Source organism: Erpetoichthys calabaricus, chromosome 4, assembly GCF_900747795.2.
Source record: "Erpetoichthys calabaricus chromosome 4, fErpCal1.3, whole genome shotgun sequence".
Lineage (NCBI taxonomy): Eukaryota > Metazoa > Chordata > Cladistia > Polypteriformes > Polypteridae > Erpetoichthys > Erpetoichthys calabaricus.
In genome coordinates, this window is record NC_041397.2 from 213,447,678 (window position 1) to 213,470,971 (window position 23,294).

General features: G+C 38.9%; 1 protein-coding gene across 4 annotated transcripts in view; it reads left to right on the forward strand.

Moving 5' to 3' along the window:
- The window catches only part of cntn5 (contactin 5), a 1,396,083-nt gene that overhangs the window by 856,530 nt on the left and 516,259 nt on the right, over positions 1 to 23,294 (forward strand). For all 4 annotated transcript variants that reach the window (XM_051926456.1, XM_028800281.2, XM_051926458.1 and 1 more), the window contains one exon: positions 17,496 to 17,591. In XM_051926456.1, coding sequence (XP_051782416.1) covers positions 17,496 to 17,591 — 96 coding nt within the window. The remainder of the gene's footprint in view (positions 1 to 17,495; positions 17,592 to 23,294) is intronic.

Here is a 23,294-nt window from a genome sequence, read left to right on the forward strand (position 1 = left end):
TATGTGTCATACTTTACATTTACGGACATTAAATTTCATCTGCCACAAATCTGCCCAAGCTATCCAAGTCCTTCTGTAATGTGTCGCAAAAACCAGACATAAGAGTCATAAAAAGGTTTGGGGCAGCCACCCGTATATTGGTATCCTGGCTGCAAAGTTGCAAAATGTATAACAGCACTGATGTGCACAAAACCGAGTCCAAAACAGAACTGAGGGAATGGGGAAAAGGTGGAGGCTTTTAAAGGGGAGGACAGGAAGTGAAGTCAGATGGATCGGGCTCATAAGGGTCTTCAGCCATAGGCTCTAAGCCGGACATGACATCAAAGAGGCCAGAACCGACAAGGTCTTCTTTCATAGGCTTGGACCCGGAAGTGATGTCAATAGGGCCAGGTGGAATCTCCCATGGACGGTCTGCAGGAAAGCGAGAAAAATAATCGGTGCACTCTGCTACATCCTGGTCTGACTCGGAATTGCCCTTACTCAAGCCTTTTAGCTGCCTCCCATGCAGATGTGTGTGACAGATGTTATAACGGATTCCAAATTATCTGCTAATCCAAAAGTTTCTGTCTGCCGCTGCTTGCCAGTGCTCCGTTTATGTATTTTTCTATTTGTTTTTTACTCATTTTTTGCCTTTTGCATCGGATCTTCCTTCGCCTTTGCGTTGGATTAAAAGTTGATATCACGCAATTCCATCCCTTGCCTCTTTCAGCCTTAACACAAGCTTTTGTAGAACTGTTCCCTGCTGGTTGCAACCTGTGTAGTAAGTGTAAACGTTCTCACTGATTCTCTGCTAAAGTAACTAGCCTTTATGAATAGGTGGTAGAAACTCCCCCATGTTTGTGGAAATCCCAGTGGTGACGGTCTACTGGCTAACGTGTTATTTTAATTGGGCCAAGTACGTACACAAGGGGTACATTGGTTTGCTTCCAATTTAGAATTTGCTTGGGTGATTTCTGGAAATCTACTATGATAAACCTCAATTGGTTGTTATGGATTATTATGTCTGTTTCGCTATCTAATGCAGACTCATCTACAAAACTAAAATATTGTATTGACTTTAAACAAACTATGAATTGCCTGCTGATCTCCTGCTGCACCGCGGCATTCTCCAACAACCAAAGTACATTCACCGGGGGTCTCGTCATCGTTTTTTTCTCAACAGGAGTATTTTCATGTAAATCGAGTGCTCCCTCCAGGGTTTGTCTGCATCTCTAAATCCCATTCTTTGAGGAGGGGAGGCAGTTACGCAATAATTCACCACAAAGACCTAAAATTATTATTGATACCTCTTCCAGCGTATCCATCCTTTGAACTGTTAGCTGGAAAACTCTGCGGACCTTTAACCTACTGTAATTGTTGTTTTATTTAGACCTCCTAAACTATCAAGTGTTTTTATTACAGAACTTTTTACTGTTTTAACAAATTTGTGTGCAATGTCTCCTAATGTCATCCTTATGGATGATTTTAACATACACTTTGACATGTCAACTGATGCACTGACAAATGATTTTAATGAAATCCTTGACTGTTTTAATTTAATTCCAATTTCAGCTTTTCAACTCGTAACGAGTGTCATATTTTAGACTTAGTTTGCTGCTCTGGTATCGTACCTCACAATTTTATTCCTACTGAATTACCCATCTCGGATCACAGAATGATTTCATTTGATGTTAGCTTACCTCTCAGTAAAATAAAGGTTCAGTGTGTGATTTCATTTTGTAATGTCAAGCATGTAAACCCAGAGATCCTTATAAATGCATTGCAATTCCAGCCTGTTTCTCCTTCTGCTGCCACACCATCAGAATTAGTAGACCATTACAATGCTGCTCTGTCTTCTGCTTTTGATAAACTACCTCCCTTAAAAACATGGACTGTTTCATTTATTCACACTGCTCCCTGGTTTATATCTGAACTCCATCAGATCAAAGCTGTGAGCCGACAGTTGGAGCGCCTAGCTAAAAAGACGGGTCTTGTTGTACATAAGGAAATGTATTCAGATCATATGTTAAAATACAAAAATGCTCTCTCTGCTGCCAAAACTGTATACTATTCTAACATTATCAATACAGGAGGAAAAAATACTAGAGATCTTTTTTCTACAATGAATAGGCTAATTACACTACCAGAAAATGTTGCTTACCGTAACGTCTCTGTTAAATACTGTTGTACGTTTTTGGATTTCTTCAGCTCATAAATTGAAAAAATCCACCAGCAACTTGCTTCCTCAATTTCCGCAGAAAATGACATAGGCCTACTCTCCACTATCACCGATATTCCCTTACCAACCACCTTGTTCTCAGATTTCAGTTTGCCAGTTGAAAATGATATCTCGGAGCTTATAACAAAATTTAATTCTTCCACATGCCAATTAGATTCAATACCTACAAGCTTTGTTAAGTCCTGTCTGTCACATATTTCCCCCATGATAACTACTATAGTTAACTTTTCTCTTACTACAGGCACGGTCCCCCTCTCAATAAGAAGGGCCTCAATTACTCCAGTTCTGAAAAAAACCTGGCTTAGATCCAAATATCCTTAACAATGATCGCATATTTCAAATGTTCCATTCATATATATACTTTTGAAATGACTAGCTAGTTTTGGCATCTGTGGCCTTGTCCTCCAATGGTTTTCTTCCTACCTCAGTGATAGGATACAATTTGTTCAAGTAAAGGGCTTTAAATATGAGAATACAGTCGTTACTTAGGGAGTTCCACAGGGTTCTGTTTTGGGGCCGCTTCTTATTCTAATTTATATCTATCCAATAGGTAATATCTTTCGGCACCATGGTATTAAATTTCATTGTTACGCTGATGACACACAGCTATGTCTATCCACTAAATACAATTCTGTTTTCCCTCCAAATACTCTTATGGCATGTCTCTAAGACATAAAGTCATGGATGACTTACAACTTTCTCCAATTAAATAACAATAAAACTGAGGTGCTCCTCATTGGTTCTAAATCTACACTTGTTAAGGTTAACCATTCTTCTATTTTAATTAACAGCATTAATGCAAACATCTCTTCCTAGGTTAAGAGCCTGGGCGTCATTCTAGACAGTATCTTCCTTTTTTCCCATATAAGTAATGTTTCTTGGACTGCCTTCTTCCATCTCTGAAATATTTCTGGACTTACTCCTGTTCTTACGCAACACAGTACTGAAGTATTGGTTAATGCCCTAGACACCTCACGTATAGATTACTGTAATGCTATTTTATCTGGCATCCCACAAGAACTTATCCATCACTTACAACTTATTCAAAATTCTGCTGCTAGGATAATAACCTGTTCTAAATCCACTGAACATATTACACCTATTCTCTCTCAACTTCACTGGCTCCCTGTTCACTACCAAATACAATACAAAATACTGCTCTCACTGATCTCCTCCAGACTTACACTCCCTCTCGCTCACTCAGATCCTTATCTGCAGCCCTACTTTCTGTACCGCACATCAAACTCTGTTCTATGGGAGCTCGAGCGCCCTCTCATAGTGCTCCTCAACTCTGGAATTCTCTTCCCTCTCATATCCATCAATTCGATTCAATAACACATTTTAAAACTTCCCGCAAAACTTATCTTTTCAAACTGGCGTACCAATTATGAGCACTGTTACTAACACTGTTACTGCCTGTTATCTTTGTATGTTTGTTACTACCTCTCTTCCTTATTGCTATTTGATTTTATCGTCCCCTTTGTTATTATATTTTATTAATGTTGTTTAATTTCATTGTAAGGTGACCTTGAGTGTTAAGAAAGGTGCCTATTAAATAAATATATAATTAATATTATTATCATTAAATTCAGCCCATGAAGAGGCCAGACTGCTCTTTGTATTTTCTTTCATTTTCCATCCACCATATTTAGTGAAAAAACAGCAGCCTGTGTTGGGGTTTTTAACTTTTCAAGAATATTTTAACAGTTAGTGCACATGGGGTTGTTTAAAGTCCCTGGACTCAAGACCTCCTTTTGTATGAACCTTGCCAGCAGCAGACAGTCTCCATACCTATGCCAGATTTTAAAGGATTAATATGTGGATCTGCACTATCACCATACATATTGTATGTTTTTTTCTCCCTGGGGAACTATAAACCTTGAACTGAATTTTTTAGATCAGAGTAGCACAGTAAAGGACACATTATTTAATAATTTAACAGTATGCAGTGTTTAAATGATATAACCTGCATATCCCCCACTGTGCCTTTGTAATTTAAAGTACTATAAACCTTGACGAGGAAATATTTCAGGTTTCAATTTATTAAAAAAATGTGCCCCAGACAACCAAATAAATTTCTTTTACTGGAACTGAACAATTTTAAGAACCTACGCTTGCTATGCATTCATTATATGGCTTTTTATCTTTTTGTGCCTGTAGTATTAGTTATTGTATGTATTCATCATCGTCTCTCCCCCACCCTGAAACGGGTGACTTGTCAGCATCCATGGCAGTTTAATATGATACAGTCATCATCCTTGTAGACCTTAATATTCATGCAAACCCTATCTCAGTCTCTCAAGGCTATGTAAGCGGTTGTTAAACACTGTGGGTTTCATTAAGCTTATCACCAGTCCTCCTTGTAGCCATTCACTTGTGTAAGAATTACCTATTTATTACGGCATGAATATTCTAAAATTAATTGTGCCTTTTTATGCTTTTCAGAATATTATTATACCAGTCTTTTTAATAGGTTTCTAACTTGCATCATAACATGCTCTGTTCCGAAATTATTCGTTTAAATAACCTTGTGTTTCTCAGCCCTTCATTTCTTTATAGCTTTACTGGCCTATTTATCTCAATTGCACAGAATCCCTTATGTGTATTACAGAGGAGATTATTATCATATATTATACATTTATTTTAATTTATGAATAAACTAAATTTTTTATGTTATTTTTAAACTGGGGCAGAAGCTATATTGTTGCCTTTGAAAACTGAAGCTTCCAAGTCATTTGTAGATTTCAGGTTAATGTTGTTAATACACAGATATAGTGAGCTCCCTGTTTTCCTGAAATTTTAATTTTGAATAAATTCTTTTTTATGTGTGGAATTAATTATTAAAATAGAAGATCCATATTCATCTGCATACTGCAGTTTCCTTCATTGTTACAAAATAAGAGAGAGCATGGTGACACAGTAGTTAGTAGGGTTGCTTCTCTGTTCCATGGAGTGCCTTTGAGCCATCCCCCAAACCCAAAGAAATTCAAAGGAAGTCTAAAGTGTTAAAAAAGAAAATGAGAAAAAAATAATTGAACTGAGCCAATTCAAAAGATAATAAAAGGTAAATAATTGAAGGCCATATGTCTCACAAGACCTCCTTATATATACACTAGGTGCCCCAGCCTATTATATGGGGTAGATGGTTTGCTTCTCACAAACAGTCTAGTCCTCACTTTTCTTTAACAGAAGAGCAAACATCTTCTTCACACTGTGGTCTATCTTGCTTTTTCTTGCCCGTTGAGCCCTTACTAAATGCCGGCTTTCTGCCTATGACGTCAGCAGTGCTGTTGTGCAGAGGCTTTTAATCCCTAGCCTTTTACCTGTTCCAGGTACTCCACAGTAAGTATTTGCATGTTCCCAGATGATGCAAAGTCCTGAAATTGTATGATTAGTCCCTTTATTAACCCTGCTGGACCATAATCTTGTACAGGTAGTCCCCAGGTTACGGACATCCGACTTACGAACGAGAACACAGCTACGACGCATGCGCCTCAGTAACTGCCACTCCGTCATCTTCGGCCTGGGGATGCTGCAAGCGGAGACTGGAGGGGGGCGATTTCGCTGCTCGCGGAGTGTAGTGTATCTCGGGCAGCCCCGGAGGCAAGCGGTGACCCATGGTCCATAGTCACTGACTATTGCTCGTGTGCAGGACGATGGTTCACTGCCCGTCCACTACGCCGCTGCAGCTACTGCTCCTGACTGGACGCAGGCTGAATGGAGCAGAGGGGGACATTTCACTGCCCGCCCAGCACACACGGCTGGTAATGCTGCAAGCGGTGACCCGGTTGTGGCTGAACGGGGCGGCGTGGGTAGCATTGTAGTGTGCCTCGGATGGCTGCCTGTTGAATTGGAATTGGGCGATTCATTACCCGCCTTTGGCCGCACCGTGTTCGTTCTCGGTAAGGGACACTGCAGAGAGCATACTGTAGTGGAGGTGACTGTGAGATGGGTTTTGTGATAAACCGCCCCTCGCCACCCCCATTCATTCTCAATAGCAAGCCTGCTTGTACTGTTACGCACATCGCAGGAAGTTGTCTCTTGTCAGTACATCAGAAGTGTTGACGACTGGTGCCTTCCTGCTGTAATAACGTGTACAGTGCTGTGCAGAAGAGCTCATCTTAACCTTTTGTCTTCACCCTTCAAGAATGTCTCTGAAACACAAATCTGATGCAAGTGCTGGTGATACAGTAAAGAAGAGAAAAAACATCATTGAAAATAAAGTAGAAATAATAAAAAGGTCAGGGAGAGGTGAAACTCCATCATTCATTGGCAGAACACTTGGTTACAGTCGGTCAACAATAGTATTTATTAAAATAATGTTCCTGTTCCGACTTACATACAAATTCAACTTAAGTACAAACCTACAGTCCCTATCTTGTATGTAACCCGGGGACTGCCTGTACTGTGGTTGTCCAGATAAACTGCCTTCCTGAGAACCTTTGAGGAAGTATAATATTACGTAACCAGGGAATACTGTATGTTGCTCTTTAGCAGCCTAGGGGACTGCATATAAAGTGATAGGAGTTCACATACAAGAAATTAAATTCTGAATTCCCAAATCCCATGTTGGCAGTGCCCCTAGTGTCACTGCTTGTATTTTTTTAAGCTAGGATTAATTTTACAAACCCTCCCTACCTACTTTTCCCATCTTTCCAACACCATGTCACTTCTTTCCAAGTATCCTGTGTGGCCTGTAGAGGGCATAACAGCAACCCAAACCCACAGACACAACTATACCTACACAGTTCCAGGTTTCAAATTAAGTGCTTTTATTTAAAAATAATGTACCTTTTACAGGCTTCCTTCCTTCACTGTCCTAATGGAATCCACACAACACAGTATGGCCTGATAATACAGTCAGTTGTTCTCTTTGCTCCTTCTGTTTATCTCCACGTCTTCCAGTCAACTGTTATCAATTTCCTCTCATGACTTTGACTCCCTGGGCCAAGTGGAGGACCTTCTTTCAACATCCACCTCAATGCATTGCCTCCAGAAAGCACTTCTGGGTCAGGCAGGAGCACCTTGGTCCTTGTGCAGTCAATATCTGGCAACTTCCCCTAGCAGTCCCCACAGAACTTGACCTGTGAGCCCCAAGTGACCATAACTCCTATGCTGTCCTGTGGGCATCCATACTCGGTCTCTCCAGACAGAATTCTGCTACCCACTGTACAGGAGTACTCTCTGCCCATAGCAGGCAGCTCCCCAGTGTCCTGTCTTTCCAGTCTCCAAAGCACATTCGTGATGTTTCCTCTGTGGCAACTGAGACATCATCCCCTGCATAGTAGCTGCTGTAGCATCCTTCTGTGGCCATGCTTTTGGGAATATTGCAGCTCCCTTCCTGACCTTCCTTTATAATGACTTCCCTGCCTGGCAAGAGAAAAGGGTCGATCCTGTCCAGGATTCTTCAAACCTTCCAAAGAGGTACACGTTAATTGTATATGCTATCATAAATTACCCAGGTGTGAGTGATAGTGCCTTGCTATGGACTGTCCAGAGCGGAATAATGCATTGCTAAGTACGCACTCTGTCAACACTGAAAATAAAAAGTATTTACACAAATTAAAAGTTAAATATTTCTAAAGTAGCTGGCTTGATGCTGTAGAGGTTAGCATTTCTGTCTCACAACTCATGGACACAGGATATGAATCCCAGACAAGTCACTTTCTGTTTAGGGTAAACATATTCACCCATGACTGCACCCTTTCTGGTGTCCCCTTTAAATTCTTCCCTTTACACCTAAAGTTTAAACCACAGTCATGACAGAAGTGTCAATCTTTCTGTTTTTTTAGTACTTCTTCTACGGGAAGTTGCATTGAAATTTCATTAAAATATGCTACTGTGGTATATTTTGATTTCTCATATGCTTTACACAGAGCTTACAGCATCCACACATATTCTATAGCAGTATCTGTGTTTACTTCCATATCACAAAGTTCAGCATTGTTACTGCAATTTGTATTAGTGATTTAATGGCAGTGCATCTTATTAACACTCACTAAAGACAGATGTCTAAATATACTCATAATAATTAACAGCGCCTCAGAGGATTTGTTCTTTTGTACTCTAGCAGCTGATCTGGAAGTGCTAAAATTTCTGTGGGATACTAATCATAAAATATACTTTGAGCTGTTTGTGCAGGTAGTGTGGCACCCTTGAGGAACATTTTTTTAGAGTTATTTCAAAGGGACGCAATTATCATTAGCTCAGCAGTGCACAGAAGACAATGGGATATACGGCATCATTTCTAAAGGTCCAATATAGCTAGCTCAATGTTTTTATCTACAAAAATCTTACAAACTCTGCATAATTTCAGAATATTAATTGCAAGTGTGGTGACCTTATTAAATTGCTTCTGAGACTTGTATTCTTGCTTACTCATTATCTCGCAGCATTTTAGTCATAGTCCATAGATTTGAATGTCCTTTTAAGGCATAAAGCAACACTATGAAACTATCAAAACAAATAAATGTGTACAATAGATTTTTTTAATGTGTTTTCTAGGTGCTTTACTCAATGCAAGCTAATTTTGAAAGTCAGCTATGAAGTAGAATTTTTTTAATTAAAACTTGGAGTGTATAAAAATTGCATTTAACACAATATTTATGTTATTACTAATGATATGATTATGGAATTACCTAACTATTCTATTACAGTTCCTTCAAAGAGTGTTACTTTTCAAGAATCTCAAACCTTGGTTATTTGATTTTTTCAAATATAATCAAGAAAGGTTTCTTTTCCAACCATCAATACTGTAACCAAGTTGCACCTTTTTATTAGTGCAAGCATGCAAATAACACTCCTAATTTAATATCGTAATTTGACAACTATATATGCACTGTATTAAGACTGTAAACCATAGTAGTCACAGAGTAGTAATATTGTAAAACACAGAGGCATTTTTTAGAGGAAAAAGTATATATAAGCAATACATATAATTATCACCTGAGTCTGAAATGAAAATTCTCTTGAACAAGGAAAATATTTTTCAATTGTGTTGCAACATTAATTTATATTCAATTAAAAGTACATTATTTTAAAATCTTCTGACAACATTTGTATTTCTTAGAATTAAAATTCCACCTAAATCCATACAGGTTCTGTATATTTCTGAAACGCTTACAGTTGTTTACAGTGTTAGAATTTTCAGTTTTATTCTAGAATGGCCAAGGGCTTGCATATGTCTCGAGGTATATGACGTAGACTTTGACTTGAGCAAGACCCTTAACCTGCAATTGCTCCGTGGGTATGATGTTAACCTACATCCAGCCCTGTAAGCAGGTCCTCCAACTTGCAGGGAAAACTCGTGTCTTGGTGGCAGGATTGGCACTCCAGCCACTGTAAAAAAATCCCACACTGTTCCATTCCTTTCAAACTAGTCTGGGACTAAGGTGTCACCTGTTACATGGCTGTGCTTGGGTCCTGATTTGGGATCCTGATCGTCGTATAGTGAGTGCGGCAACACTCTGTATCAATGCATGCTCCCAACTTCTCTCTCTCTCTCTCTCTCTCTTTATCTGTTATAATTGACTGTATAACCGGAGAGGTTTATTTTCTGTCCCATGTTGTCAACTGTCCATAGTTCAATACTGTAATTGTGTTAACAGACATTTTTTATTAGGTTTCCTTTATGTAAATCAGTTTAGAACACTTTGCTTTACTACATCTTTAAACAAACTTGTATCTTTATGCATATGCAATTAGTAATCTGTAAAGTTTGCAATTACTTCTTACCCATGAACATATTACAGCACCCCAAGCCTGCTTTCATTGAAGAGCACTATACAAAAATAAACTGAATTGAACTGAATTGATTTGAATTCTGACTAGAACTGCACGTTCCTGGGATAGATACAGTAGAATAATCCTCACCACAATGACTGCAAAAGGTGATCTGCTGCTTTCTTTAGAAAATGTCCATTACCAAATGATGAAATTCAGTTTTATTTTCAATGCAGAATAGTTTCTGAACAGATTAATGGTAAAATGTTCTGATGGAATTTGTAATGTAATCATAAAAAATAAAATAATGAAAATCCACTACTTGATTTATGTTTTCAACCAATCCAGGTTAAGTTCAGTTCGCAGTATTCCTTTCCTCAATGCATGCTGCTAGAATCAAATAGTACATCATCATCAAAGAAATCTGTTGTTCTCTCAAAAAATAGCATTTGATTATGAGTATCATCATAAAGCATAAAATATTAATAGTACAACAGGATTTATGTGTATTCATTCAAATCCAGATAAAAAAATTAATTAAATTTCAGTCTCTACCCTTCTGTTTTTTCCAGTTCACTAGACCATATTATCTGAAAACACCAAAAAAATCAGTAATCAGTCAGTAAAGCACCAGATTCTAATATGAAAATGGGAGAAAGAAGGGAGCCAGAGAGATGTGAAAGGTTTGATCTCTAATAATTTATTTTCTTGGGAAGAATTTGTTCTAATGGTTCTGATGATAGAATTCACACCAATAACTTTCATCTCTGGCAATGCTGCTTGAATATAAAGCCCTCAGTGGGACTAAAAGGATGTCCTACAAAGTCATTCAGATTGTGTTATTAGTGTAAAGTAGATGACACATTATACGTCTAACCCACAAGGAAAACAAACAAAAAAAGATACACAGCCAACCCTAAACTCTAAAATTCTTTATCCAAATTAGTCAGCAGTGTTAATGACAGCCTAAACCCAGCCACAGGGGATGCACAAACCAGTGTGTTTCTTCGTGCTGGTCCCAAACCCAGAAAAATGGAGAGGGCTACTTTAGGATGGACATCCAGTATAAAGTTTTGCCAGATCGGTTGAGGCCCAGGTTGATGTATTGTGCGTGCAAGAGACTAAATGGAAAGGGAGTAAGGCCAGGTGGATCGGAGGTGGATTCAAATTGTTCTATCATGATGTGGATGGGAGGAGAAATGGGATAGGGGTTATTCTGAAGGAACATTATGTCAAGAGTGTTTTAGAGGTGAAAAGAGTGTCAGATAGGGTAATGATTATGAAGATGGAAATTGGAGGTGTGGTGATGAATGTTGTTAGTGCATATGCCCCACAAGTTAGGCGTGCGATGGATGAGAAAGAAGATTTCAGAAGTGAGTTGGATGAAGTGATTGACAGTGTACCCTAGGAACAAAAAGTTGTGTCAATTACAGCAGAAGAAGTAAGTGTGACAGCAATAAGGGTGCTTGGCATGACATCTGGACAGAAGAAGGAGGAAAAGGAAACCTGGTGGTGGAATAGGATGGGGAATTACAGGACAGTATATAAAGGAAGAGAATGGTGAAGAAGAAGTGGGATAGTCAGAGAGTTGCAGAAAGTAAACAAGAGTAAAAGGAGATAAGGTGCAAAGTGAAGAAAGAGGTGGCGAAGGCTAAAGAAAAGGCGTACGCTGAGTTGTGTGAGAGGCTGGACACTAAGGAGGGAGAAAAGGACCTGTAACGATTGGCTAGACAGAGGGGCCGAGCTGGGCAAGATGTGCAGAAGGTTAGGGTGTCAAAAGATAAAGATGGAAACATACTCACCAGCGAGGAGGGTGTGTTGAGCAGATGGAAAGAGTACTTTGAGTGGCTGATTGAAGAGAATGAGAGAGAAAGAAGGTTTGATGATGTGGAGATAGTAAATCAGGAAGTGCAACCGATTAGCAAGGAGGAAGTAAGGACAGCTATGAAGAGGATGAAGAATGGAAAGGCCACTGGTCCAGATGACATACCTGTGGAAGCATGGAGGTATATAGGAGAGATGACAGTGGGATGCCTGAGGAGTGGAGAAGACGTGTACTGGTACTGATTTTTTAAGAATAAGGGGAGTGTACAGAGCTGTAGTAACTACAGGGGGATACAATTGATGAGCCACAGCATGAAGTTATGGGAAAGAGTAGTGGAAGCTAGATTAAGAAGGGAGATGATGATTAGTGAGCAGCATTATGGTTTCATGCCAAGAAAGAGCACCAAAGATGCAATGTTTGCTCTGAGGGTGTTGATGGAGAAGTATAGAGAAGACCAGAAAAAATTGCATATGACAGGGTGCCTCGAGAGGAGTTGTGGTATCGTATGAGGAAGTTGGGAGTGGCAGGGAAGTATGTAAGAGTTGTACAGGATATGTATGAGGGAAGTGTGACAGTGGTGAGTGATGGATGCATTCAGTGTGGAGCTGGAATTACATCAGGGATCAGGTCTGAGCCCTTTCTTATTTGCAATGGTGATGGACAGGTTGACAGTTGAGATTAGACAGGAGTCCCCTTGGACTCTAATGTTTGCTGATGACATTGTGATCTGTAGTAATAGTAGGGAGCAGGTTGAAGAGACCCTGAAGAGGTGGAGATATGCTCTAGAGAGGAGAGGAATGAAGATCAGTAGGAATGAGTTTAAACACTTGGGATCAACTGTACAGAGTAACAGGGATTGTGGGAGAGAGGCAAATAAGAGAGTGCAGGCAGGGTGGAATGGTTATCAGCCAGAGTGAAAGGAACGGTCTGCAGGACAGTAGTGAGACCAACTTTGTTGTATGGGTTGGAGACAGTGGCACTGACCAGAGAGCAGGAGACAGAGCTAGAGGTGGCAGAGTTAAAGATGCTAAGATTTGCATTGTGTGTGACAAGGATGGACAGGATTAGAAATGAGTATATTAGAGGATTGGCTCAGGTTGGGAGACAAAGTCAGAGAGGTGAGATTGTGTTGGTTTGGACATGTGCAGAGGAGAGATGCTGGATATATTGGGAATTGGATGTTAAGGATAGAGCTGCCAGGCAAGAGGAAAAGAGGAAGGCCTAAGCGAAGGTTTATGGATGTGGTGTGAGAGGACATGCAGGTGATGGGTGTAACAGAGCAAGATGCAGAGGACAAGAAGATATGGAAAAAGATGATCCGCTGTGGCAACCCCTAACAGGAGCAGTAGAAAGAAGAAGTTAATGACAGCCTTACTTGCAGCTGCTGCATAATTTGTCTAAAATGGCATAATTTAAACTTTTGCTTTCTTAACTGGGCAGGTTTGGATGGCTGTCTTCTGTCTGAGAGCTGTGTTTTTGCATTTGACGTGATCTTCCACGGGCTGAATATATAACTAAAACAAGACATCTTGTTGCTGACTGCATTAGGACACGACTAACAGTGCTCCCAGCTGGTGACATTCATCTTAAATATGGTACATGGTATAACTAGTAAGAGATAATATGCTTGGGGAAATGTCTGCATAAATCACTGCACTAACAATTAGTCACATCTAAAATACAGGAAAGATCATTTTTTTAAGATTAAGTTATTAAACTTAAGGTGTGTCTGATATATCGTACTGCCCATGCAAATTCAGGATATCTAGTCTGCCTTTTAGCCAATCTAATAATATACTGTACATTTTCTACAACAAGAACCATTGCAAGAATCTTTAGATTACCAATATAGGATGACCATTATTACAAAACCATTATGGTGCCTGTACATAAATGAGCAATTGAGTAATAATAATAATAATAATTCTTTACATTTATATAGCACTTTTCTCACTACTCAATGCACTGCAGTGAGTGGAGAACTGCTAGCATCCACCTGGATGATGTGATGGCAGCCATTTTTCCACCAATACACTCACCACACCACTAGAGGTTAGGTGGTGAAGTGGTGTGAGAGAGAGAGACAATTACAAACAGGGGATGATTAGGGTGCCAGAATGGAAATTGTGATACACCCTCTATTTTATGAAGGATGCCCAGGCATCTTTTATGCCCAACGAGAGTCAGGACCTCGGTTTTACGTCTCATCTGATGGACAGTTTACAGCACATTGTCCCCATCACTGCACTAGAACATTGGGATCCACATTCATACCACAGGGTAAGCGTCCCCATGCTGCCCCCACCTACACCAGTTTCAGCAGCAACCTAAGCTTTTCCTAGATGGTCTCCCATCCAAGTACTGGCCGGGCCTGACATGCTTAGCTTCAAGTAGATGACCTGTTCTGAAATGCATGTGTTATTGCTGCTGGTTTGATAGTATAATCCATTAGAACAGAAATAATAAAAATTAGTTTTCTGGCATTGAATGAAATTGGCCAGCATGGTAGTCCAGTAGTTTTTGCTGTCATCTCACACCTTTACAGTCCTGGGTTAAAATCCTTTTCTGAGTTCACCCCTCCTGGATTTTACATGTTCTCTGTATCTAGGTGTTTTTTCCAAGCTACTCTGGTTTTATTCCCACATTGCGTGGTTTGTTTGCTCAAAAAGTGACTCTAAACTGGCCCTATATGAATGACTGTGAGTACACACTGCAAGAAATGAAATCTTAACAAGCCAGACAATCTTGAAAAGAGATAATAGATCTTGTTTTTCTTATTTTAAGAATAACTGACTTGAGTAGATTTGTATGTGTAAGATATATAATCTCCATCCATCCATCCATTTTCCAAACACAGGGTCACGGGGATCTGCTGGAGCCAATCCCAGCCAACACAGGGCACAAGGCAGGAACCAATCCCGGGCAGGGTGCCAACCCACCGCAGGACACACACAAACACACCCACACACCAAGCACACACTAGGGCCAATTTAGAATCGCCAATCCACCTAACCTGCATGTCTTTGGACTGTGGGAGGAAACCGGAGCGCCTGGAGGAAACCCACGCAGACACGGGGAGAACATGCAAATTCCACGCAGGGAGGACCCGGGAAGCGAACCCAGGTCCCCAGGTCTCCCAACTGCGAGGCAACAGCACTACCCACTGCGCCACCGTGCCGCCCCATATATACTGTAATCTCATTTTTAGAAAATTTAACAAGTTAAACTTTCTCACTATATTGGCAGATAATTTTGCTTGATTCTAGTACCTTTTTCTTGTTTTAACAAGAAAAACAAGAAAAAGGTATTAGAATCAAGCAAAATTATCTGCCAATATAGTGAGAAAGTTTAACTTGTTAACTTGTTAAATTTTCTAAAAATGAGATTATATATGTTACACATACAAATCTACTCAAGTCAGTTATTCTTAAAATAAGAAAAACAAGATCTATTATCTCTTTTCAAGATTGTCTGGCTTGTTAAGATTTCATTTTTTGCAGTGCAGCATCTATGCCCATGGTCATTCCTGCTTAGTACTGAATGTTACAGGTTATGCATCTGGCCCCTTACCCTGAACTGGATTGAATGGGGTTGATAATGAATACATGGATTAATGAATAGTTAATATTACAAGAATGGCTTTTAAAAAGAAATAAAACTTTTCCACGTCAATTTTTTGTGAATGATTGAAATATGATGATTAGTGATGCATCTGTATTAAACCAAATTTAATGTCATGTTTTTAGAACTAAGTGCTCCTGGGAATTTGCATTGTTGTAGCAAGAGTATGCTCCATTTTAAAAATTCCACGTGCTGGTTAGTGCCCTGCTGCTTTAAAGAGGTGTGCCTCATCAGTAATGATATTGAAACATCCCGTGGTGTTCCAACTTATATCTGCTACTAATGCATGCAATATAAACTCATCCTACACCATTACATTGGCTGTAGTGGTTTGCATTCTTGACTTACTATACGATTATTCAGTTTCCACCATATCCTGGTCCTCTCCCCAGCATGAATCATCAACTACAAGAGCTATCACCCCTGCTTCCTCTTTTTATGTTTGCTTAAACCATTACAACAGCACCTTCTTATTTTTTGCTGACCATAATTTAACTTTGTTAGGCCATCAACCACCATACCTCTTATTTGTCAATGAACAGCTGGTTGAGTATTTTGATGTGCCTGTTTTAGAGCCAATGCTGTGCCCACCTGTTTCTTTGCTCATTTTAATCTGCAAATGCCATTTAAGTCTCCAGCATTCTCATCAACATTCTATTTCCAAACACTGCACTACCAAATGCATAATAGTCCTTGCACAGTAGTTCTTTGTTGATGCATATGTGACATTGTCATTTGTGAAAAGTCCATAATGATGTACTAATGTTTTTGTATCTGGTGTATACTGCCACATTACATTCAAAGCTTTGTAAATCTTTAATTTTGTACTTTTTCCTCTGTGTTTCACAAGCCACTCTCCATTGGTGTTGCCTTTCAGCTTGAAATGGCTTTGACTTGTTGAGCAGTTCATTATCTGAAAAATTCCAAGGTACCCCATTTGCCCACTGAGCACATATTTTACAACAAAATTGTGTTAAAATAGCTGAATTGTATTCAGTATATCAAAAAGTAATCTAAACCTACTGTGCTGTATATTTTACATATTTTTAATGAAGGTAAATATAGCCATTCCTCTGCAATGCAATATTTTTATCTGTAGAATGGCTTCATTAACCCTTAACAGAAACTTGCTGTACTGACACTTGCACAATTTTCAGGACCAAAGCTGCTATATAAGGAAAACCCAGATATTATCCCTTAGAAAATAAAATTATACAGCAAATTGTTCAGGTTAATAATTTGCTAATTCCAATAAGGTCTATAATGTATTTTTGAATTTTATTTAAAATTCAGTAGTGAATCATTTATTTTTTTCCTTTCATTCTTATCTTTTGAACTTTCTTTTCTAGGATTTAGTCACTGAGCTTATTGTTTAATTATTATAAGGCAAACATTGAATTTGCTCAAAAATCTCAATATAGTTTTGAACATCATGGATGAGATTTGACAATTTGTCCTTCTTTTTCACTTTCTGCATATTTTATTTTTGGAAAAATATATTTCTGTGTATTTGTGACAAATGTTTTATGAACACCATAATTCAAAAAAGAATAGACAGATTCTTCTGAAATGTTGTAGTCATCTTGCAGTCTTTCATTTTCAAATCCTATAAAATTCTTAATTCTGTCTATTCAACTTTCAGCTTGAAATATTCAAAATTTTTAAAAGGAAATCTAAACCATTGCCCAGAAAGTCACAAAATTTCACATACTCATTTAGGACTTTGAAAGAATGACTTGTCAAGTCAAGTAAAATGATACCTTTTATTGGCTAACTAAATAAGATTACAATATGCAAGCTTTCGAGGCAACTCAGGCCCCTTCTTCAGGCAAGATGTCACTACTTGTCACTACATTCATGATGGCTAACACGGTACAACACCCTAGTACTACAAATATAAAAGAATGACTTGTTAAAGTTTCAGTTCAATCTTGAGTTCTGAGTTTTTAAAGATCAAAATTTTCAAATGTAGTAATGTTTTTGCATCTTGCTATATTTTTGTAAAGTCATACTGTGTACTGTAATCATGTTGTAAATATGGAGAAAGTCATGTGCTGGCCACATCAGATTTTTTTTTTTTAATAACACACATATGATCCATTGTTGCAGATCTTGGGAACTTCAGTGGAAAAGCCAGAGGAGCGGTGTCTGTACGTGAAGGACAAGGAGTAGTGTTAATGTGCTCTCCACCCGATCATTCACCAGGTATCTACTGATTAATGTTGAAATTAAACATGTATAACTTTTCACAGTCTTTGTGATACAATAAATTGTTTATAGGGTTGAAAATAATTTGTATTTTGCTATATATTAGTAAGGTAACTGCATGTGTCTTTGTAATCTGATCTGCACTAGCAATAGTAGCTTTAAGCATTTGAGCTAGTATTTTGTTTTTTTAACTAATAATAGGCTTCCAAGATTAAAGATGAATTTGTATTCTGGGTCTTTTTTTGGATATTTCAGTATTTGTTAGGCCTTCTGGGGAGCTGAAAACCTGTACTCAGAACATATTAGCCTGAGGCTAGAGATGAGCGGGGATTGTGCAAGCTTAAACTGTTAAGATCTAACTCAGCAAAAGGATCTTCAATGTCTAAGATGGTAACAGGATTTCTGATCTGATAACAACACAGTACTATCTAAAACCTCGGAATTGAAAAGAAATGGGCATGGATGATAAATGCAGTCTTATGATGCCAGTATAGTAACTTCTTTACTGTTTTAATACATTTTCATTTACAGTACTTCAAGGTTTGAAAGGGGTTTTTTTATCTTTTATTCACTTTAATATTTTCATTTTAAAAAAGATTTTGGTTTTTATAATCTATTGGCAGTGTACCCATTTACAGAATAGATTCTGTCCTTCTCTACTAAACACCTATTTCAGCTTGTAGAGGTAAGGCTGTAGTATATATACTATATTCTGAATGTAAAGACTGTAAATGGCTGATGCTTCCTCACTTGCTGCATTTATATTACAGTAGCTATTGCTACTTACTATATCAAAAATGTGTGTTCCATAATTACAGCAGTCATTCCTTTTAATAGAATTTAATCGTATGAATGAGTTCCTCTTATTATATTGATTGTTCTGCCAGTATTTATAGCAAATAACATGATGGTTTTGATGCTGAAAAGAAAACTTGTGCATTTCTTTTATCTGCATTCAGTTATCATAAAGAGTGAAAATTATAGAGAATTTCAATGGATTTTTTTTTTTTTTTTTTACATTTTCTAGAATAATGCATTCCATTTCAGAACATAATGTAAAAAAGATATACATGGCACATTTTATACAAAGAATACCACTCTTTAATAAAAATTACTGAAAGAAAATTAAGAAAAAAGTTGGGAGTGGAGAAATTACCACAAAATTCATATAATCTATCTATCTATCTATCTATCTATCTATCTATCTATCTATCTATCTATCTATCTATCTATCTATCTATCTATCTATCTATCTATCTATCTATATGTATATAGATATAGATATAGATTTTGTGACCTGCAGAAGGCGATCCTGCCACCCAAACTCAACATAGACAGATGCAGGACACATGTTCAGCATGTTTTATTTTTTTTCCTTTTTCCTCGTGGGAAACGCACAAAGCTTCTTTCTTTCTTTCTTTCTTTCTTTCTTTCTTTCTTTCTTTCTTTCTTTCTTTCTTTCTTTCTTTCTTCGCTTCCACTCCTCTTCCTGGCCATCCACCACACTGCCCCTACCTAAGCTGAGCATTATAGCGAAGTGGCCCGTCCTTCTCTAGGATGGGGAGTCGACGTAATCTGGTCCACAGCTCCACCCTAAAATGTCAAAACAAGAAAGGGGCAGGAAGGCACTGCACTGACGCCCTATCCAGGCATTTATTGGCATCCTGAATGGACAGCGCCTCCAACCATGACCCAGATGATGGCACTCATAGCATTGCCGCCTTCCTCCTGGCATCCATGAGCTGCAGGAATGAAAGTAGGATTGGAATTGCGGCTCTGCCTTGCACCCAGCTGAGGTTGGCATGTCTCAATGCCCCTGTGCCCCCTCCTTCATCTGATTGGCCTGGTTTGGGTGAGACTCCGGACTCTCCACCTCGAGCCGTTGTCCTTCAGTGAGCAGCGGGCCCCAGTCTTCATCAGTCGACTTCTCTGAGTCCACCCTGCTGTTGCCCTACGGATTGTCAGTCTCCATCTAAGAGGTAGGCACACAGGAGAGACATGCAACATTCCCTGGGCACACTACTCAGCACCTACTGTACCTCTCGGGTCCCGTTTTCCAGAGCTTGCTTCTTCCAGGTGGCCTCTTCTCCTGGCAAGCCAATACCCTCATCAGCTACAACGCCATGTGTCGTCCCCATCAGAGTGGGAGCAGCATTTTAGTGAGCCTTTTCCTTTTTTGTTCTTCTTTTACTTCACCGGGTGGCTTCGGCACATGCTGCTGTGTCAGGTCACCACAGAGGGTGGGTGTGGTGGAAGTGCCGCCATATAGGTGTCAACAGTACCTGCAGCACTCCCGGCATCGCCCGTGGAACCCAACAGGGCTGCACCAAACTCCAACTCCGATGGGGCCCTGTGCGAGTCCAAGGCACTGTTGCAACCCAGGGGGACTGCCATCAATCACCTTTGGGGAGGTACAGCTCTGGATGTGTTCTCTCCCCTGGTCCTTCTAGAAGATAGATAGATAGATAGATAGATAGATAGATAGATAGATAGATAGATAGATAGATAGATAGATAGATAGATAGATAGATAGATAGATAGATAGATAGATAGATAGATAGATAGATAGATAGATAGATAGAGTAAGGACAAAACTCGCCTGAAAAGGAGTGAAGGAGGAAATGAAAGAATACTATGATATGGAAAAAGTGTATCTGAAAACCTGTTACATAAGCTATTGTGCTAAATAAAGAATCCTTTTGGACTAAAACGTATACTGTCTCCTTCCTGTGAAACAGGAAGATGTAAACAGCTACCTTGTTTAATTATATTTTTTTTGATTGGGTTTTTCAACTCTGAGTACAAGTGCTGACACAAGTGCCTAAAGATTCTTTGCTGGTTTGTCAGGAATGTCTGTGCTGTCCATTTATATTGCAGCAGGACTGTGAGATATGGGCAGGGTCTGAGAATTCTTAGCTGGAAGCAGCCGTAGAGAATTGTTTGTTTGTTTTGCCACTTACAACTCCTTCTCTCCTGAAGCATTTTTCTCAGACCTTAGAATCAACTGCCTTTTCCCTCGCTCTGATGTTCTTTGAATAGAATAATGGTATTGTCCAGTATGCTGTATACATAGTGTTGCTTAGAAATTTGTGCTTTCCTGTTTTTTAAGACTGGACTGGGATTCTGGCTTAAAATTTGTTTTATCAACACTAGTTTGCTCATAATCCTGTGTTTCGATTTTCAGACTCAAATAAAGCATTTCCCTTATTCTTAACCCGCTGTCAAAGCCTTAGTCCAACAAGCTTGTCTTGATCTTCAGTCATTTCAATGCTTGTATAATCTAGCTACAGTAGCAATGCCTGGTCAATATTTATTTTCTGGTAGCACTGCATAATTTACTTCCAGTTACGCTGACAAGATTGTAGCCATAATTTTCTTAAGTTGTTAGCATTTTTAAACTTTTTTTCTGCTTTCATTCTGTACATCTGTATCTAATTCCACTAAATAAGGAATTAATCCATAGTTTTAGAGTTTGTGTGATTAGTTTGTTTTGCTGTCTACGATCTGACCTCCTTAGCTTCACTTACATCTTAATCTTCATTGTTATGACTGATTCATTTTCATGCTCCCTTCATGCAAATTTTAGTGGACATGCTGCAGAGAAGGTACTTGTTTACTGATTTTTCTAATGTTCTAAGTTCCAGCTTATTTCTTATAGCATCGCGACCTTGGAATTGTTTGCCATCTTAAATACAGAGGAACTTTATAAAATCTGCCAGTAAACTGTTTAGATTGATTGTAATTTGGTGTAACAAGTGCATGTCAAGTAGTTGCGCAGACTCAGATATGCACCATGGGGTTACATTGTTTAACCTACAATCACTTCTGACGTCAACCTGAAAACTGCTTCCTTTGTAATGCTTATCATTGTCTTTATGTGATTTTATTTTACTGTAGATAAAAATCCGTATGACTCAAACATGACAATAGAGAGAGAGAGAGAGAGAGAGAGGTTAGGAGCACGTTAATGAAGTTACTCCCTTAGACTATTCATGTATACTGTAGACAAAACTCGTTCAGACGATCAAGGTAGTGGACTTGCAGCTTTTAAGGTCTCTGATTGCCAGCTTATGTTAAGTATACTTATCTACCACCACCCATCCCAAATTGTCCTCAGAATTTCTTTATGAATTTTCTGAAATGCTGGTATCTGTTCAATGTGGAATGCTGTTCTTGTACTGGGTAACTTCAGTATTTGTGTTGACCGTACAAATAACAAATTTGGAACTGTTTTTTTTTTTTTGCATTTAATTGACTGCTTTAATTCATGTCAGCATATTAATTTTTCCACTCACAAAAAGGACCATAATCTTGATTTGGTCTGCCACTCTGGTATATCTCCTTTTAATTTAACAGGTTTGGATTTTATGGTATCTTACCACATGGCAGTCTAGTTTAATGTTTCAATTGATTTGCCTAAACCCCTGCAAAAGTAAATCTTTCAGAAATGTAAAACATATCAATATTTCTTTTCTAAAGGACTTATTAGATTTACATCATCATAATGTTGATCAGTTGGTTTATTGTTATAATAATGTTGCAGCATCTGAACTTAAGAAAGTCATGTTGTGGAAATAAATCATTCTCAGATACCAGATGAAAATGCAGAATGATTCCTTTTTTGCACATAGATACTGTACAAATGTCTCAGTCCATGGAGTGAGCAATCAAGAAAACAATTCACATCCACATTCATACTTTTCTGTTACCATCACCTTATCTAATACAGTAATCCCTCCTCCATCGTGGGGGTTGCGTTCCAGACCTCCCCACGAAAGGTGAAAATCCACGAAGTAGAAACCATATGTTTATATGGTTATTTTTATATTGTCATGCTTGGGTCACAGATTTGCACAGAAACACAGGAGGATGTAGAGAGACAGAAGCTTTATTCAAACACTGCAAACAAACATTTGTCTCTTTTTCAAAAGTTTAAACTGTGCTCCATGACAAGACAGAGATGACAGTTCCGTCTCACAATTAAAAGAATGCAAACATATCTTCCTCTTCAAAGGAGTACGCATCTGGAGCACAGAATGTCAGAAAGAGAGAGGAAAGCAAACAAATCAATAGGGCTGTTTGGCTTTTAAGTATGCGAAGCACCGCGGCACAAAGCTGTTGAAGGCGGCAGCTCACACCCCCTCCGTCAGGAGCAGAGAGAGAGACAGAGAAAAACAAACAATCAAAAATCAATACGTGCCCTTCGAGCTTTTAAGTATGCGAAGCACCGTGCAGCATGTCGCTTCACGAAGCAGCTGCACAGAAGGTAGCAACGTGAAGATAATCTTTCAGCATTTTTAGACGAGCGTCCGTATTGTCTAGGTGTGCAAATGGCCCCCCTGCTCAATCCCCCTACGTCAGGATCAGAGGAAGTCAGCGCAAGAGAGAGAGAGAGAGAGAAGTAAGTTGGGTAGCTTCTCAGCCATCTGCCAGTAGCGTCCCTTGTATGAAATCAACTGGGCAAACCAACTGAGGAAGCATGTACCAGAAATTAAAAGACCCATTGTCCGCAGAAATCCGCGAACTAGCAAAAAATCTGCGATATATATTTAAATATGCTTACATATAAAATCTGCGATAGAGTGAAGCCGCGAAAGGCGAAGCACGATATAGCGAGGGATTACTGTACATCACGTAATCTAACTCTTAATATGCAGAATGTATACATGTCGACTCTTTCATCATTCTGAACATAACTTC